Raw genomic sequence first — 16,658 nt, forward strand, 5'->3', positions numbered from 1 at the left:
AGGAACAGAACTCTCACCCACTGCTGGTGGAAATGTAAAGTGCGAAAAACTTTGGGAAACATTTGGTAATTTTTTTTAAAAAAATTTATTTTCACTTATTTGAAATGCAGACAGCCAGGGACACAAAGACAGACGGACAGAGATCTTCTATATGCTGGTTCACTTCTCAGATGTCTGCAACCACCAGGACTGGCCAGACTGAAACCAGGAGCCAGGAACTCAATCCAGCTCTCATTTATGAATGACAGGGACCCAGGTACTTGAGCCAACATCTGCTGTCTCCCAGGGTGCACATTAGCAGGAAGCTGGGATGGGGAGTGGTGGAGTTGGAACTCAAACCCAGGCACACCACGATGGAATGTGGGCATCCCTTGTGGCGTCTTCACTGCTGTACCAAACACTCACTCCTAATTTTTTAAAGTGTATATACCATATGATCCCGCCATTCACTCATAGGTATTTACCAAAAGGTGAATATTACATCCATTTAAAGACTCACACATATATATTCATAGCAACTTTATTTATATTAGTCCCAAACTGGAAAAAAAAAAACCTGTAATGTCAATTCATATAGAAAAGGAAAACAAATTATTGTACATTTCCACAGTGGAATATTACTGAGCAACAACCGCAAAAAACCATGCATTACTTTTTAAAAAATATTTATTTATTTATTTGAAAGACAGAGCCACAGAAGAGAGGCAGAGACACGCAGACACACAGACACACACACACACACACACACACAAACACACAGATCTTCTATCTGCTGATTCACTCCCTAAATGGCAGCAAAGGCCAAAGCCGGGCTGATCCAAAGCCAAGAGCCAGGAGCTTCTTCTGGGTCTCCCATGTGGGTGTAGGGCCCATGCACTCAGTCCATCTTCTTACTGTTTTCCCAGGCCATTAGCAGGGAGCTGGATTGGAAGTTGAGCAGCCGGGACTTGAACCGGGGTCCATATGGGATGCCGGCACCGCAGGCAGTGGCTTTACCTGCTATGCCATGGTGCCAGCTCCAAACCATGCATTATTGATACATATGATGACACTGACGAACATCAAAATAATTACGGTGAGTGAAAGGAGCCTGATCAAAGGAAAGGGGATTCATTGCTTGGTTCCATTTATATAAAACTGTGGAAAATGCGAACAAATCCTTGGTGATAGAGGTCATAGCAACAGTTGCTTGAAGTTCAAGGGGCGTAGGCCTGAAAAGGAGGGAAGTGCTGCAGAAAGGCAGGAGGAGACTTTTGTGGGTGACAGACCTGTTTGTCATCTTGATGACAATGATGCTTTCATGGGTGTACACACATGTCAAAACTCCTCAAACTCTATACTTTAAATATGTGCAGTTTATTGTATATCAACTACACCTCAATAACATATAGAGCATGTCTGCTTTTCTTTTCTCTTCTTTCCTTCCCTTCTTTCCTTAGAATCTGGGGTTTGGAGGCTGGCGCCGTGGCTCAATAGGCTAATCCTCCACCTGCGGTGCCAGCACACAGGGTTCTAGTCCCGGTCAGGGCGCCGGATTCTGTCCTGGTTGCCCCTCTTCCAGGCCAGCTCTCTGCTGTGGCCAGGGAGTGCAGTGGAGGATGGCCCAAGTGCTTGGGCCCTGCACCTGCATGGGAGACCAGGGGAAGTACCTGGCTCCTGGCTTCGGATCAATGTGGTACGCTGGCCACAGCAAGCCGGCCGCGGCGGCCACTGAGGGGTGAACCAATGGAAAAAGGAAGACCTTTTTCTCTGTCTCTCTCTCTCACTGTCCACTCTGCCTGTCAAAAAAAAAAAAAAAAAAAAAAAAAAAAGAAAAGAAAAGAATCTGGTGTTTTCTGTTCACCTCATTTCCATTTTGCTTTAGAGACTGAAGAGCAGCTCAAGGCCACTCAGTGGTTGTTCCCATGCATGCTGTGGCCGAGATGTGGGAGCTGCAGCCCAGTCTTCAGTGGCAGGCTGAGGGTTCTTGTCTTCAGTGGGGAGTTGCTGAATAGGCACACAGGGCACCTGCACACCTTCAGGTAAGTCAGCAACCACAGTATGAGTAGCAGTAAACTCAGGAGCTGGGGCAGTCCATTCATGCTGAAATTCTTCCTTAGTCACAGCTTTTTCAATAGCTGCCTGCTCTTCCTTTTCAATCTCTTTGGGAATCTCTGTAGAAGTAGAGATCTGGGGGCCGACGCTGTGGTGCAGTGGGTTAATGCCCTGGCCTGAAGCACTGGCATCCCATATGGGGGCCGGTTCGAGACCTGGCTGCTCCATTTCCAATTCAGCTCTCTGCTATGGCCTGGGAGGGCAGTGGAGGATGGCCCAAGTCTTTGGGCCCCTGCACCCATGTGGGAGACCCAGAAGAAGCTCCTGGCTCTTGGCTTCAGATTGGCACAGCTCCAGCCGTTGCGGCCAATTGGAGAGTGAACCATCGGATGGAAGATCTCTCTGCCTCTCCCTCTCCCTCTCCCTCTCCCTCTCCCTCTCCCTCTCCCTCTCCCTCTCCCTCTCCCTCTCCCTCTCCCTCTCTCTCTCTCTCTCCCTCTCCTTTCTCTGTGTAACTCTGACTTGCAAATAAATAAATAAACCTTAAAAAAAAAAGTAGAGATCTGGATAAGCCACCATTGGTGATGCTGGGTAGTGGTTCAAGTTCTAGCTGCTCCACTTCTGATCCATCTCCCTGCAAAAGTACCAGGAAAGCAGTGGAAGATGCACCCCACATGAACCAGTACATGTAAGATCTCTCTCTCTCTCTCTCTCTCTCTCTCTCTCTTCGTAACTCTGCCTTTTGAATAAGTAAAAATCTTAAAGGAAAAAAAAAAAAAAGGGAGGAGGGGACAAGCATTGTAGCGTAGCAGATAAAGCTGCTGCCTGAGATGCTAGCATTGCATATGGGCACCAGTTTGTGTCCCAGCTGTTCCACTTCTGATCCAGTTCTTTGTTAATGTGCCTGGGAAAACAGCAGAGTACGGCCCAAGTACTTGGGTCGCTGTACCCACATGGGAGATCCAGAGGTTCCTGGCTCCTGGCTTTGGTCTGGCTTAGCCCCATTTGGGAGTGAACCAGGGGATGGAAGATCTCTCTCTCTCCCTCTCCCTGTGACTCTTTCAAATAAATAAAATAAATCTTGGACTGGCATTGCGACATAGTGGGTAAAGCCCTTGCTTGTAGTGCTGAAATCCCTTATGGGCTGCTACTCGAGTCCCAGCTGCTCCACATCTGATCCAACTCTCTGCTATGGCCTGGGATAGCAGTGGAGGATGGCCCAAGGGGCTGGTGCCATGGCTCACTAGGTTAATCCTCTGCCTGTGGCGCTGGCATCCCATATGGGCGCCGGGTTCTAGTCCTGGTTGCTCCTTTTCCAGCCCAGCTCTCTTCCGTGGCCTGGGAAAGTAGTGGAAGATGGCCCAAGTCCTTGGGCAACTGCACCCACATGGGAGACCAGGGTGAGACTCTTGACTCCTGGCTTTGGATTGGCATAGCTCCGGCCATTGTGGCCATTTGGAGAGTGAACCAACGGAAGGAAGACCTTTCTCTCTCTCTCTTTCTCTCTCACTGTCTGTAAACTCTACCTGTCAAATTAAAAAAAAAAAAGATAGCCCAAGTGCTTGGGTCTTTGCACCTATATGGGAGACCCAGAAGAAGCTCTAGGCTCCTGGCTTTGGATAGGCCCAGCTCCAGCCATTGTGGCCATATGGGGAGTGAACCAGTGGATGGGAGCCCTCTTGCTCTCTTTCTCTTTGCCTCTGCCTTTCTGTAACTCTGCCTTTCAAAGAAATAAATAAATCTTTTAAAAAAGAGTTTCTTTAAAAAAATGAATCTTAAAAAAAGAGAGATAAGGCATGACCTCCTGTGGTTGTTCATGGGAGATGGTATCACACACATGCAGCATCCGCCACATCAGACACACTGAGTGAGCTCCCTAATTGTTGTGTGGGATGACAAAGTCCACATAGCACAAAGGAGAGTCTGTGTTACATGGAGCAATGGTAGCAAGTTAACATGACATCCCTCTGTGAGAGCCTGGTGGTCAGCCACAGGATCAGTAACTACCAAAATGTGGCTCTGGAAGGCTGCCTGCATCTGGTTAATGGAAGTCCCAGGTGTGAAGTGGCCTGGAGTAGGTCCTGTGGCAGTGGCAAGCGTCAGTACAGTCTTCTGGCCAGTATTCCCCGGAGGATGTGACACTGACATCAGCAGGGTGTTCAATGGCAACAATGTCCCGAGCCACCAACAGAAAACAGAAACTTTTGTGAGTTTCTGGTCAGACTTTTGATGTAGATGCCATCACTTTTCCTTGTGTAGACGTGCTGTTCCATTTGCAAGTCAGGGTTGGTGCCATGGCAGCGAGGAATTTGCAGACATCCTCATCCTACATTTGTGGGACATCGAGGATTCTGGGCACTGTGACAGCTTCCCTTTAAGTTATCCCAGAATCGAGAACAATGCTCTCTGGCCCCTGTGCTCGGTAGGGTGGGAAGCTTGCTAGGTGTTTTTATGAAATATTTTAAAAATGTTTATCTATTTATTTGAAAGGCAGAGTCAGAGAGAGAAAGAGAGAGAGAGAGAGAGAGAGCACTTCCATTCTCTAGTTCACTCCCTAAATGGCCACAACAGCCAGGACTGGGGCAGGCTGAAGCCAGGAGCTGAGCTGAGAGCATCTTCCAGGCTTCTCATGAGGAGCTCAGGTGCCCAAGCAAACAGGCCATCCTCCACTGCCCTCCCAGGCCACCAGCAGGGAGCTGGATTGGAAATGGAGCAGCTGGGACAGAAGCCGGCACCCACACAGAACGCCAGCATCACAGGGGGTGACTCAACCTGCTACGCCACAACGCCGGCCTCACGAAATATTTTTACATCTGGATGTACCATGCGGTAGGGATAGAGACGAGTAATACTTGTATATTCATAGAGTAAGAACATAATCTTTGCCAGTGCCGCGGCTCAATAGGCTAATCCTCCACCTAGTGGCGCCAGCACACCGTGTTCTAGTCCCGGTAGGGGCGCCAGATTCTGTCCCGGTTGCCCCTCTTCCAGGCCAGCTCTCTGCTGTGGCCCCAGAGTGCAGTGGAGGATGGCCCAAGTGCTTGGGCCCTGCACCCCATGGGAGACCAGGAGAAGCACCTGGCTCCTGGCTTTGGATCAGCTGCAGCGCGCCAGCCATGGCAGCCATTGGAGGGTGAACCAATGGCAAAAGGAAGACCTTTTTCTCTGTCTCTCTCTCTCACTGTCCACTCTACCTGTCAAAAAAAAAAAAAAAAAAAAAAAAAACACGAAGATAATCTATTCTATAGTGAGGAAAAGGAGTGGAAGAGAGGCAGGAAATGGTGAATGGAACCAAAAGTGATTCTGGAGTTGTGGAAGGAGGCAGGGCACATAAAAGGACCATAGGATGTGGAAGATCATACGTTTCCAACAATGGGCACCAATTATTTCTTCTCCCCATGTGGCTCTGACACTTTTCCTATTGAGAGGTGTAGGTCATGTTCCTGCTTCAATATGGGAAGGCTGTGATGACCATGTGCTATGTGACTTTTGAATGCTAAAGAGTGCTTAAGCGTCAGCTTAGTTTTCTTGTGATGTTCACACCATGAGGAAGCCCAAGCAGCCATGTGAGCAAGACTTGCTGATAATCACTCCATCTCAGGTTGTAGTCTATGGCCAGCATCAACCACCACACTTTTGAATGAGCTGGGTTCCAGCCCTTGGGTCTTCCCAGATGAGGCCCCAGACATTGTGGAACAGAGCCAAGGTGTCTTTGATGTACCCTTTTTAAATTCCTGATCCAGATGTGAGCACAATCAAATAGATATCATTTTACACCACCAAGTTTTTCTTTTTTCTTTAAAAGAAGCAACAGCAATTGAAATAGGTGGTGGGAAAAAAGGGGAAGAAATAGAATAAAAAACTATTTTAAAAATTAGAAAAGATTCCATAGGTAATTATATTGGTTATTAAGAGTGGATACTCTCAGAAAGTGATCAAAGGCCTTCTGAGACAGGTGGTGGAGCCCTTGGCATCATGAGAACCAAGAAGGTGGCCAAAGCACCAAAACATTTGAGTGGAAGAAATTCCCTCATCATCAGGCATCTGAGCATCCTTATAAAACCAAACTATGTCCAAACAAGTGAAGCAAAATTGTTTGGCTTCCTGTTCCAGGAAGATTTAAATCTTCGTGTTGTAGTCAATTATATTTAATATGGTTTTTTTTTGGTATAACATGAATCACAAGAGACATGACATAAATTTTGTTAGTAGATCACTTGAAAAAGAGGGCCTCTAAGCATTTCCACTGAGATCTGGTACCAGACAGGGATGCCCACTCTTACCACTGCTATTCAATATGGTTCTGGAAGTTTTAGCCAGAGCTATTAGGCAAGAAAAAGAAATTAAAGGGATACAAATTGGGAAGGAAGAACTCAAACTATCCCTCTTTGCAGATGATATGATTCTTTATTTAGGGGACCCAAAGAACTCTACTAAGAGACTATTGGAATTCATAGAAGAGTTTGGCAAAGTATCAGGATATAAAATCAATGCACAAAAATCAACAGCCTTTGTATACCCAGGCAATGCCATGGCTGAGAAAGAACTTCCAAAATCAATCCCATTCACAATAGCTACAAAAGCAATCAAATGCCTTAGAATAAATGTAACCAAGGATGTTAAAGATCTCTATGATGAGAATTACAAAACTTTAAAGAAAGAAATAGAAGAGGATACCAAAAAATGGAAAAATCTTCCATGCTCATGGATTGAAAGAATCAATATCATCAAAATGTCCATTCTTCCAAAAGCAATTTATACATTCAATTCGATACCAATCAAAATACCAAAGGCATTCTTCTCAGATCTGGAAAAAATGATGCTGAAATTCATATGGAGACACAGGAGACCTCGAATAGCTAAAGCAATCTTGTACAACAAAAACAAAGCTGGAGGCATCACAATACCAGGTTTCAGGACATACTACAGGGCAGTTGTTATCAAAACAGCATGGTACTGGTACAGAAACAGATGGATAGACCAATGGAACAGAATAGAAACACCAGAAATCAATTCAAACATCTACAGCCAACTTACATTTGATCAAGGATCCAAAACCAATCCCTGGAGTAAGGACAGTCTATTCAGTAAATGGTGCTGGGAAAATTGGATTTCCACTTGCAGAAGCATGAAGCAAGACCCCTACCTTTCACCTTACACAAAAATCCAGTCAACATGGTTTAAAGACAAATCTACGACCCAACACCATCAAATTATTAGAGAACATTGGAGAAACCCTGCAAGATATAGGTATCGGCAAAGACTTCTTGGAAAAGACCCCAGAAGCACAAGCAGTCAAAACCAAAATTAACATTTGGGATTGCATCAAATTGAGAAGTTTCTGTACTGCAAAAGAAACAGTCAGGAAAGTGAAGAGGCTACCGACAGAATGGGAAAAATATTTGCAAACTATGCAACAGATAAAGGGTTAATAACCAGAATCTACAGAGATCAAGAAATTCCACAACATCAAAACAAAAAACCCAATAAGAGATGGGCCAAGGACCTCAATAGACATTTTCAAAAGAGGAAATGTCCAACAGACACATGAAAAAATGTTCAGGATCACTAGCAATCAGGGAAGTGCAAAGCAAACCACAGTGAGATTTCACCTCACCCCAGTTAGAATGGCTCACATTCAGAAATCTACCAACAACAGATGCTGGCGAGGATGTGTGGAAAAAGGGACACTAATACACTGTTGGTGAGAATGCAAACTGGTAAAGCATTGGAAGTCAGTCTGGAGATTCCTCAGAAACCTGAATATAACCCTACCATACAACTCAGCCATACCACTCCTTGGAATTTACCCAAAGGAAATTAAATTGGCAAACAAAAAAGCTGTCTGCACCTTAATGTTTATTGCAGCTCAATTCACAATAGCTAAGACCTGGAATCAACCTAAATGCCCATCAACAGTAGACTGGATAAAGAAATTTGGGACATGTACTCTATAGAATACCATAGAGCAGTCAAAAACAATGAAATCTGGTCATTTGCCACAAGATGGAGGAATCTGGAAAACATCATGCTGAGTGAATTAAGCCAGTCCAAAGGGACAAATATCATATGTTCTCCCTGATCGGTGACAACTAACCAAGCACCTTGAAGGAAACCTGTTGAAGTGAAATGGACACTATGAGAAACAGTGACTTGATCACCCCTTGTCCTGACTGTTGATGTACAATTTAATACTTTATCCCTTTTAGTATTTTTTTTTAATTCTAGTTAATACTATTGGTTGAACTCTGTAATTAACACACAATTATTATTAGGTGTTTAAAACTAACTGAATGCTGGTGCCGCGGCTTACTAGGCTAATCCACTGCCTTGCGGCGCTGGCACACTGGGTTCTAGTCCCGGTCGGGGTGCCGGATTCTGTCCTGGTTGTCCCTCTTCCAGGCCAGCTCTCTGCTGTGACCAGGGAGTGCAGTGGAGGATGGCCCAAGTCCTTGGTCCCTGCACCCCATGGGAGACCAGGATAAGTACCTGGCTCCTGCCATTGGATCAGCGTGGTGCGCCGGCCACAGCACGCCGGCTGCGGCAGCCATTTGAGGGTGAACCAATGGCAAAGGAAGACCTTTCTCTCTCTCTTTCTCACTGTCCACTCTGCCTGTCAAACAAAACAAAACAAAACAAAAACAAAAACAAATAACTGAAAACTGATCCCTGTTAAATATAACAGTGGGAATAACAGAGGGAGGAGATGTACAGTTTGGGACATGCTCAATCTGTCTTGCCCCAAATGCTGGAGTTAGAAACGTGCCAGAGGATTCCAATACAATCCCATCAAGGTTGCATGTACCAAAGCCATCTCACTAGTCCAAGTGATCAGTGTCAGTTCACAATTGATCACACTGATAGGTCTAAGAGTCAAAGGGATCACACAAACAAGACTAGTGTCTGCTAATACTAACTGATAGAATCAAAAAGGGAGAGAACGATCCAACATGGGAAGTGGGATACACAGCAGACTCATAGAATGGCAGATGTCCTAAATAGCACTCTGGCCTCAGAATCAGCCCTTAAGGCATTTGGATATGGCTGAAGATCCCATGAGAGCATTTTAGGCATGGAAAGCCAAGACACCCTGGGGAAAAACAAAAACAAAAACAAAAACAAAAAACACCGAAAAAACACCAAAAAACAAAAAACAAACAAAAAACCAAACCAAAACAAAAAAAACCAAACCTAAATGAAAGATCTCTGCTAGTGAGATCCCAGTAGAAAGAAGAGGGCCATCAAAGAAGGAGGTACCTTTCTCTGAAGGGAGGAGAGAACTTCCACTTTGACTAGACCTTGTCTGAATAAGATCGAAGTCAGTGAACTCAAAAGGCTTCCATAGCCTTGACAACTCATGACTAGAGCCTAGGGAGATTCCTGACGCCATAAACAGGAGTGTTAATTTGTTAAGTCAACAACAGGGAGTCACTCTGTACTTATTCCTCATGTAGGATCTCTGTCCTTAATGTGTTGTACAATGTGAATTAATGCTATAGCTAGTACTCAAACAGTACTTTACACTTTGTGTTTCTGTGTGGGTGCAAACTGATGAAATCTTTACTTAATACATACTAAATTGATCTTCTGTATATAAAGATAATTGAAAATGAATCTTGATGTGAATTTAACGGGAAAGGGAGTGGGAGATGGGAGGGGTGCGAGTGGGAGGGTAGTTATGGGGGGGGAAGCTATATTGTAATCCATAAACTGTACTTTGGAAATTTATATTTACTAAATAAAAGTTAAAAAAACCAAGAGGGCCTTTGACTTAACTTTGTCGATTGCTTATATCAGACCCTTGATCCTTAGGGATCCAGAAGCTTCCTGGGGCCAGCCTTATGGCACAGTGGGGTAAGCTGCCACCTATGATGCCAGCATTCCATCTGGGTGTTGGTTCAAGTACCAGCTGCTCCACTTCCAAACCAGCTCCCTGCTAATGCATGTGGGAAAGCAGCAAAGATTGTTCAAGTATGAACCCTGCCACCCAAGTGGGAGACCTAGATGAAGTATCAGACTCCTGGTTTCCGCCTGGACCAGCCTTGGCCACTGTGGCCACATGGGCAGTGACTCAGCAGATGGGAGGTTCTCTCTCTCTCTCTAACTCTGCCTTCCAAAAAAATAAATCTTAAAAAAAAGCTTCCCAAATCCACGTTTACACATATTATCTTGAACCTCTATTGTGGGGAGCAACTGAGACTAGACTAAATTACTGGAACTGCTAAGACTAATTCTATGCATCTGATCTCCCACAATATGGCACTGAGAGAGAGCAAACAACTTCCACACAGCCGCCTCACCAATTCAACTAACAAGCTGCAGGAGCTGATCCTGCTCCTGATTGGAGGAGAGCAGCGTGCTTGGTGTGTGGGCAGCAGTGCATGGATTGGTGGAAGAAGATTATAAAGGAGGAGAGAGACAACATGCACCAGGAACATCTGAGGAACATCTGAGCAACCCCTGAGAGAGCTGGCCGGCGGTGTGCTGCTCCTCCGCAGAAGCGGGGGAAGTGGCGGGGGTGCCGCCCCTCCGCGGAGGCTGGGGGGGGGGAGGCAGCAGCAAACCCAGGACAGCATCGTTCCTCCACGAGTTGGGGGACCGGCAGCAAACCCGGGAAGGGCCGTCAGCTAACCCGGGAAGGGCTGGGGAAAAAGAACAACGCAGGGTCTGGTGTCGTTCCTCCACGAGTTGGGGAGTGACACTCTATAATAAAGATGAAATTTGACAATGAGTAGTTGTGCAATGAGAACTAAATTATAAAGTGTATCCTTTTTTTCATGTAGATCTGGCACTATTTGGATACTCTGAATTCTGATCTCATTCAACCAATGTGCTTGCACTGATTTTCACTTTTTTGTTCTACACTTTTAGGATTTACAAAGTATTTCTTGTGTGGACTATTCCATCTTCGCCTTTGCTGTTGGTCATGTTGAGATATTCATTTTTGATTCAGGAAGTTAATTGTGGAATTTTATCTTTACTAGTGTTTTCATTCAGAAAACTGTTCCAGATTGAGTCTAAGAAGTCAGTTGATTTCTACAGAAGCTTCTATTTCCTTCCAACAAGTCAATTATAGGCCGTTTTACCTGTTAAGAAAGAAATGGCTGAACAATTTTATAGCTCTCTTGTTCAACTCGATCACATTGTCTGTATAGTAGTGATGATATTTGTTTGAGTTTCTTCACTTTCTTAGAGAGACCAGAATTATTGGTATACTGTGACAGTGGAAAGGTAATTTTAAATCTCATTTGGAGCACGGAGGTCTCTTTCAGCTTAGAGTATGAGCTGAACTGGATCTCCACTTTCTTACACTTCCTGTATTGCTCTATTAAACATCTTCCTAGGGGCCAGAAGATCCAGGAAATTCTGTTTAATCACTTCATGCCCAGTATAATGGGGACCACATTTGCAGGATGTGTGGCATGATAACCCCCTGTGGATAGCCTAACAGCTGTTCCCAGTTGTAACACATGCAAAGTGAAATAGTCACACACTTTTCCTCAGGGCTTATGGCACAAAGGAAGAATGTTTAGGAGGTTAATTTGCCCACATTCATATAGCTATTATGTTGTAGAGACTAGTTTAGATTCAAGTTTGGGCTTTTTCTTTGCTTTTAAAAATTATTTTTACATTATACCCTACCATCAAAGAGTACATGGGAGGCCTGTTCAGTTTTCATGGCAGGAAAGGGTTAGTATGCAGAAGTTTGAAGATGAGACTACTTGGCTGTTAATGTGCACATTGGCTCCCAGGACCTCATAAGCCTTCTCACACACCTCATCAGTCTTCTCAAACATTTTTTGCCAAAGTGTCCTTTCTACTGGAAGAGATTGTTAACACCATTCCGTTGCTGATTTGGGCCTCAGTACAAGAGGGTTGACAATGTAATCTTCATACGTTTGAGAGAGTAGCTCTACACCAGGGATTCTTTGAATGTGATTCCTGCACCAGAAGCATCAACATTGTTGGGGAGCTTCCGAGAAACGCAAACTACCCCAGATCTACTGAGTGAGAAATACTGGGGGTGAGACAGTTTTACAAGTCTTCCAGTTGATTCTGATACACATTAAAACTTGAGAACCACTGCTATAACCAAGATTCTCAGAAAACTCTTCAGTTCACAATTTGTTCTCAATTGTGAGGAAAATTGTATAAAATATTCTTTAGGACTAGAATGTCAAAGAAAAGATTTCCTTCCATGAAGGGAATTCATCTATTAAGCATCTGCTGTATACAAAGGACTACACAAACTACTGTAGGAAAAGAAAAGAGGATTAAAATATACTCCCAACCATCTGTTAATTCATTTAGTGTTAACGAGCTGGCCAAAGTTGATTTGCCAGTAAAATAGATATGAGCATTGCACATTGGCCTGTCTTCTTGGCTATGTGTAATACTTTCTCATATGCACACACACACAAAAGGGGCTAAATTCATCACTGTATCATTGACACTACCAAAGCACCCTTTGCTCTTTTCAGATTGGAGAATGAAAAATGTTCATTAAAAGCTTAGCAGTTTGAGCCATAATATTCATCCGGTCAGAGAATGCAAGAGAATACTTCTTGTCGTTGCTTTTGCCTTGCCAATCAGCCCAGTCCCAAGAACCTGAGGATAGATGAGGCGCACAAAACCGTCTTCCACCTGCTCAGCAATTACACAAATTTGCAGTAGCCTTTCCCTTCTATTTAACTTTTATTAAAAGAAACGCTAAGGTACTGAGATGCAGTACATCATATTTATTACCAAAATTATTAACAAATATACAAAACTTATACATGTAATTTTCTTACATCCATTTATCCTCTATAATACTGATTTTGTTCAAGTAGGTTATCTACAGTATGTAAACATCCCTTGGATTGACCTCACACAGATTAGGAAAGCCCTCTAACCCATGCTTTTATCAGATACTTCTTCTTATTTGGCTTTCGTTTGTAGCATCTAATCTCCACATTTGGCACATGGAAGAGACATCTACAGTGCAAAAGAGGCAGACTTTCTGGTTTCATTCTGGACAATTTCGCAGGGTTACAGAGGAGGCCATGGGCAGGCCGTCTCGGTGTTGGTGGATTAGCCGTAATGCCAAATCTTGGTCCAGCCATTGTACTCAAGCACACAATGTCTCTTCCTTCTCCCACCCTCCCACCCACCCCCATGCAAGGATGATTCAGTCTTCACCTTGTCTCAAAGGGTTAAAAGAAATTCCATCCATCCCAGAACAAATCGGTCGATCTCACCCAGGAACCATTTTTTTCTGCTTCTTTTGCGTGGGTGGGTTTCTGCATTTTGATGATCCAGCAAAACTTTCCATTTAGGAGAAAAAGATAAAAAATGGACACGAGAGTAGACCTTTCCATCTGCGTTCAGTTAACATCTGGGCCTTTTTGTGGTGACAAAGTGAGAAACCTTGAAGAACAGCAACGAAACGCCAAGCTTGCCGTAACACCTAAGCTCTGAACACCATATCCAAAATTTTAAAAAGAAAGGAAAAATGGCAATTGGAGATTATCCCCTCGTCTTCCTGGGTTTCCTTTTGACCACCTAGCTTAACCTAACCAAGTAAAGCTGATCCAGAGAGAGCTCTGCTCGCCGGCTCACGCCCACCCTCGACTCTCCAGCGCAGTATTGCTCATGGGGTCGGCCGCACCGCGTCCGCGAAGCCTCTGCCGAGAACGTCTGAATTTGGACGCACGCCTGCCTCCAGGCTTCCGTCACCACAGCGGCGCAGGCGCATCCGCTGCTCCGTACAGCTCCGCCAGCTTCCGGAAGCGGGGCCCCCAGTCCGTCAGGAAGTCGAAGCTCTGCTCGGAGTCTGATGTGGCCGACTGCAGGGAGCTCAGCGACCCCGCCACCGAGCCGTCCCCCTCGAACATGTAGGTCTGCAGGGAGTCGAAGGGCGGGGCCCACAGGTCCATGTCGGCCTCGTAGAGCTTGGCCAGGACGTAGCTGTGGACGGTGCTGTTGACGGCGCACGTCTGAGGCACGTAGCGGGAGAGGCTCTCGATCTCGGGCAGCATGTCCTGCCGCGTCTTGGGGGCGGCGCCCGCCTGCGCCTCCCGCGGGTTCCACATGGCCGCGATGTCGAAGGCCTCCGTGTCCTCCTCGCCGCCGCCCTCGTCGTCGTAGCGGACGATGTTCTCGTGGATGTTCTCGTCGTCGTCGATGATGTAGGGCTGCTTGCGGTGCCGCCTCATGGACAGAATGAGCAGGACCAGCACTGGTGGGAGAGAGGAGAGGCCCGCGTCAGCCACGGGGAGCAGGGTTTACCGAGCCGGGAGCTCCGAGGCGGCCTGGGCGCCCCTGCACCTGCCGGGGCCCCAGAGTCGGCCGCCGCGCTCCTTCTGCCACGTCGCATCGGGAGACGGGGCCAGCGAAGCCTGGTTCAGGGACAGGAAGTCTGTTGCATCAGGCTGCTCTGTGTGTGTGTGTGTGTGGGTGGGTGTGTCTACAGCCAAAATACAATGGCTAGGAAGTGCTAGGGGTCTGATCCTGTGCTCTGTTTATATAGTAATGAATATCCATCTCTTATTGTAAGGTGGGAATCTTATGGTGTTGGTGCAATTCTTCCTTACTGTAGCATTTTAATAGGATGCTACTCTATAAATAAAGTCTATTTTTTATCACACGGAAAAATGCTTTCTTGATTTTATTGTTGATAGTTCTATATGCAGTATGCGACTGTGACTATTAACATTACATAAGGAAAATTGAGACCAAAGTGAGTTCCGATTGTTCTCAGTTCTGTAACAAATGACTAAAGTCTTGTGTGGATAAATATGCATGTAGTCATGTCCACTAGGGACAAGCCAAAGTTGTCATCTTTTTACACCTCCTCCTCCAAAAAAAAAAAAAAAAAAAAAAAAGGACATAAATGATCCCCATGGTCTGGCAACCCAAGATTGGCCGGAAAAACCTTTCATTAGAGGACGGAGTTGCGGCTTTCTGGATACAATAGTGTTCACAGAAGGGAGGGAATGAGCAGAGACATTTTATATAATTCATTGTGTTATCAAAGAAGCACCACACTGTTAGATGTGCCCTTGCAGCTTTGGATAAAATTTTATCCCAACAAATGCATTACTCCTTCCCTCCCCCCACACCCAGGATGTGTTCACTGGAGTTTAAAGGAGAAAGAGATAATCCCATTGAGCTGTTTATCTCTGTGGCTGAAAACATTTCCCAGGAAGTGTGTCGAGGTTTTAGCTGTAGAACTGCTATTGATTTTTTTTTTCTGGTGTGCTTTGTTACAGCTGGTGAACAGTGGCAGTTTGACAGCACTGCAAAGTAAGACCCCGCTTTATCTGAGAAAGAAAATGGAGTATAGTCATATGTGTAGTAAGAGATTACAGACTAACTAATAAACCTCCAATGATTTTTTTTAACTATTGAGTGTAGGATGTGCATTTTGTACGATTGCAATTAACAGCGTTAATACCTAGTATTTTCCAGAATGACTTGAATGACAAAATGCACACATAGGGAACAATCACAAGCTCTTGTGTATTTTTCTGTGAGCAAAAATATGAGGCATGAACTTGAAGGACTGATTTCGGAGAGGGAGAGTAAGAGGACTTTTAGAAGTGGGGCCTTGGAGGCACTCAGGGATGGACTGGGAATTGGATTGATGCAGGTTGGAGGAATGGGATTCTAAGTGACGTGCTGTTTGTGGCAGTCAGTAGATGGCTACTAAACCCAGTTTGTAAAAGGCTTGATGATAAGCAGTGGGGAAACAGCATTGACTACATCATTGTTTCTGCTCTTTTGAATTTGCAGACCATGGAGACTACAGATGCTGATGCTTAGTTCACATTAGACAGTGATAAGGGCTATGGTAAGGTCAAAAGTAGTACCAAGAGAGTAGAGAAACAACACCAGTGAATTCTGCCTGAGGGACTAGGAAGGCCCACCCAGGTGACCTTGGAGTGGTTAGGATAGTATTTTAGAAAATGCTAGAAAGCAAAAGTAGAGAAGTCATTGAATATCTGCTGGAGAGAATTTTTATGGTGATGGATAATTAAGCAATTTATGGAACTGGTCCATTTTTTGAAAAAATAAATATTGCTATACCTTATTTTTTAGGTAATTTGCATAATTCTCTGAAAATTGGATTCTAGGAAAGATGGTCCTATTCAGCTGAAAAGTCTCCTTGATTCCTTGACAATGAAGATTCAATTTTAGGGATGCTTGTTTTTTAGGTACTATAGGCACACAGTGTAGGGCTTACAGGATTTTCTAGGAACTGGCTATGACTTGGAGACATGAAAAAAACCCTTATAAAATCAGAATTAGTATGTTTATTGTCTACAGAATATAGTATTTTGTTGACAAATCGATTACAACTCAAATCTTAACAACTTGAATTAATTTAATGTGGAATGTATAACCTTAGAAATAAAAATGCATAAAATTGTGGGGTTAGTTTCTGAAAACTCTTTCTTTATTCTTTAAAATTAAACAGACAAGGCACAATGGATTTGGGATGGATCAGAAAATGATCCCTTGCACACCACTTCTAACATGAAGGCCTCTGGGAGCCAATCTCTTTAAATCAGTCTTTTTGTAATGATGGATGTTTGTGGGCCAGGGTGAACTTAAACATTTTGCAAAGATAGAAGTGAGAA

General features: G+C 44.6%; 1 protein-coding gene across 3 annotated transcripts in view; it reads right to left on the bottom strand.

Annotated features, from left to right (window-relative positions):
* Positions 1-12,691: 12,691 nt before the first annotated feature.
* CDH20 (cadherin 20) overlaps positions 12,692-16,658 on the bottom strand; it is a 241,767-nt gene continuing 237,800 nt past the window's right edge. For all 3 annotated transcript variants that reach the window (XM_051851165.3, XM_051851166.3, XM_070050090.2), the window contains one exon: positions 12,692-14,254. In XM_051851165.3, the coding sequence (XP_051707125.3) occupies positions 13,749-14,254 (506 nt within the window). In that variant the 3' untranslated portion in view covers positions 12,692-13,748. The remainder of the gene's footprint in view (positions 14,255-16,658) is intronic.

Source organism: Oryctolagus cuniculus, chromosome 10 (genome assembly GCF_051225735.1).
Source record: "Oryctolagus cuniculus isolate XC-2025 breed Fujian yellow rabbit chromosome 10, ASM5122573v1, whole genome shotgun sequence".
Lineage (NCBI taxonomy): Eukaryota > Metazoa > Chordata > Mammalia > Lagomorpha > Leporidae > Oryctolagus > Oryctolagus cuniculus.